The sequence below is a fragment of the Chiloscyllium plagiosum genome, chromosome 31 (assembly GCF_004010195.1).
Source record: "Chiloscyllium plagiosum isolate BGI_BamShark_2017 chromosome 31, ASM401019v2, whole genome shotgun sequence".
NCBI lineage: Eukaryota > Metazoa > Chordata > Chondrichthyes > Orectolobiformes > Hemiscylliidae > Chiloscyllium > Chiloscyllium plagiosum.
In genome coordinates this window covers 26,379,265-26,382,051 of record NC_057740.1, presented here as the reverse complement: position 1 = coordinate 26,382,051, position 2,787 = coordinate 26,379,265, and the positions used below count along the sequence as shown (strand labels likewise).

General features: G+C 50.8%; 1 protein-coding gene across 1 annotated transcript in view; it reads right to left on the bottom strand.

Annotated features, from left to right (window-relative positions):
* Nucleotides 1-1,808, bottom strand: part of LOC122565345 (Krueppel-like factor 9) — an 18,206-nt gene extending 16,398 nt beyond the window's left edge. The window contains exon 1 of the mRNA XM_043721217.1: nt 1,124-1,808. Within this exon, the coding sequence (XP_043577152.1) occupies nt 1,124-1,589 (466 nt within the window). The 5' untranslated portion in view covers nt 1,590-1,808. The remainder of the gene's footprint in view (nt 1-1,123) is intronic.
* Nucleotides 1,809-2,787: the final 979 nt, after the last annotated feature.

Sequence of the window (2,787 nt, the reverse complement as noted above, 5' to 3'; positions counted from 1 at the left end):
GCTGCAAAAAAAAAATGCTGGGAAATGACGCAAGTCAGTGACGGCCTGACGGTTCTTAAAACATTGGGCCGCGGGTGGGGGAGCTGGCCGATGAGGAGAGGAATGGCTTTTTCCCCGGACTGTCAGCCCGGGTGAGAAGCTGCCCATCGCCCGCTTCAGTTTCCATGTCCACCCCACAAGCTACAGGGGCTGCCATCAGTGAGTTAACCACCACCACGCCCCTGCAAAGCTGCAGTTATCGGCCTGAATCTCTGGTCAATGGCAAGTTGGCCGACTCAGTAACAGGTAGTTACTGTACGAACCCCGCCCAGCTCAGCTCCCCCTCCCCCCAACTCATAGCTATATTAAAAAAAAATTAGAATTCTGACAGCATCAAATCCGATTGTGAAGTACTTGTGCTATCCCTTACTGTACCACCCTAGACCCTGTCACTCAAGGTCAGGGATCTTGTCCGGGTTCTGTCTAGGCAAGTTGGAACATGTAGAGACCCCACTCCCCTGACCCCCCAAGAAAAAACCTAACTCGTGAAATGTCACACCAACCCCCCCCCCCCCCCCCATACAAAACCACTTCGAAATATCACTTGCCCTTTGTTCCGCAACAAACGTCAAATTGCATCTACTTAATCGCACAAGTACGGTTTCGTACCCAGAGCCTCATTGTCTACTCTCAGTGACTCCTCCCCTTCTCGGAACTGCTAAATCTACAATAAAGGGACATTATCTTAAATCTACAAGAAAGGGAACGCACGATTAAAACAAACTTATTCAGCCCGCACGAAAATTCGAGATCGCTTCTAAACAAGGGGTGCCGTCAGTAAAATCGGGAGGATAACACTGTCTGTGCCAGGTTAAAACACAAAACAAGATCAACAACATTAGCCACTACAGTTAAGCGCCATTAATTTAGCCCCTTAGTTTTCACTATAAAAGCAGCGTGGGAACAAAAGACGAAAGAATGCGAGTGTTACAGAAACAAAAGAGAAATTCGCAGGACCATCAAGGCACAGAAATGAAACGTGGCGACAACTTTTTGTTTCAGGGATGGGGTGGGGGGGGGGGGGAAGAGAGAAGAGAGAGGGAGGGAGAGGCGGGAGGAGAAAATAAAGCTTTGGGCTTTCTACCTGTGTGAGTTCTCATGTGTGCTTTCAGATGGGACGATTTCCCGTACACTTTGCCGCAGCCGGCGAAGGAGCACTGATGCTTCTTCACCGCAAATTTGTCCGAGCGCCTGCTTTTCCGCTTCTCCGGGGTAGAGTTGGCGGTACCCAGGGTCGGGGTGCTGGGACCCTCGGAAAGGGTGGTGTAGCCGCTCTCGAGGCTCTCCCCGGACGACGAGGACGAGTTGCTGCTCTCGGAGTTGGATGACATGGGTCGGGATTTCTGCAGGTCGGTCAGAATGCTGGCCACCAGGAGCAGGTTACCTCCACCGCCTCCTCCTCCTCCTCCTTCCTTGAGCGTGTCGCTGACTTCTTTGTCCTCTCGGGAACTTTCCTCGTCTTTGACCGGCGATCGGTGCACCACCGCCCCGCTGGAGATGGACATGAGGCACTCGGCGGCGAAATAGTCGCGACAGGCGAAGGCAGACATCGCCAGGGAGGTGGGGTGGGAGGGGGGGTGGTTAAGAGCTAGGCTGTGTGTGTGTGTGTGTGTGTGTGAGAGAGAGAGAATTGGGATCTCCCTTCACACCCACCTACCACCCTCCCTCTCTCAGAAACTGGTGAATAAAACAGACAGGTCTGGGTATATGTGTGTGTGAGAGAGTGAGACTCCCCCTCCCTCCCAAACCCCCCACCCCCCCCCAGCCCGATGCGATCTGAGCGCCACTGTGCCGTGGTCCCGCTGCTTTGTCTGGGAGAGAGGGGTCTACGTGCTCCCCGCCTCTTCCGAAACGGCTTGTGACGCGCCGGGCGGATCCCAGACTCTGAGCCACTTGGGTGACGCGTACTTTATTGACGCTAGAAACCCCTGTCTCCAGGGGCAGGAGAGAGAGAGAGAGAACATCATTTCATATCTACATCTTTTTAAAAAGTTTGTCATCTGCCTAGAATTTCTGAAACCTCCTTCTTCCCTCATCCTCCCCCCCCCCCCACCTCCCCAACACCTATTTTTTAAAAAAAGAAATGATTGAGTTGTGCGTGAGACCGAAGCTGATTTTGTGTCGTTTCCAGGCCGCTCTGTAATGCGGGCGTTATCATGAAATTCGCAGATGATGCTAAATTGGGCGGGGGAGGTGTAATCGCCAGAGAGAGAGAGAGAGAAAACGTACTGGTGGGCGAAACTCAAGAGATTTGCCTCAGAAACATAGAATGCTGGTAGATTTAAAAAAAAATAAGAAGTGGGGTATAATTGTTCAGCAATTTCGAAGCATCGCATCGATATGGTAAATCCGGAAATAAGTGTCCACTCAAGAGATTTGCCTCAGAAACATAGAATGCTGGTAGATTTTAAAAAAATAAGAAGTGGGGTATAATTGTTCAGCAATTTCGAAGCATCGCATCGATATGGTAAATCCGGAAATAAGTGTCCACCCAGCCCATGACCCGTTTCATCCTCCAACAGCTCTATGACTGTCCTCGGTCTGCCTACTCAGAGGAGGGCACAAAGACTGAAAGATATCTGCAAATAACTGAACACGATATTATTCGGAACGTTCAGCCCAAACTCGCATGCCTGACCCTCCTCCTATCTTTAACACAATCAACATAACTTTCCTCCCCCGCACCCACCCCGCCCCCGGTCTATATTTTAGCTTTTACTTTAAATATATTTGCCTAAATGATATTTG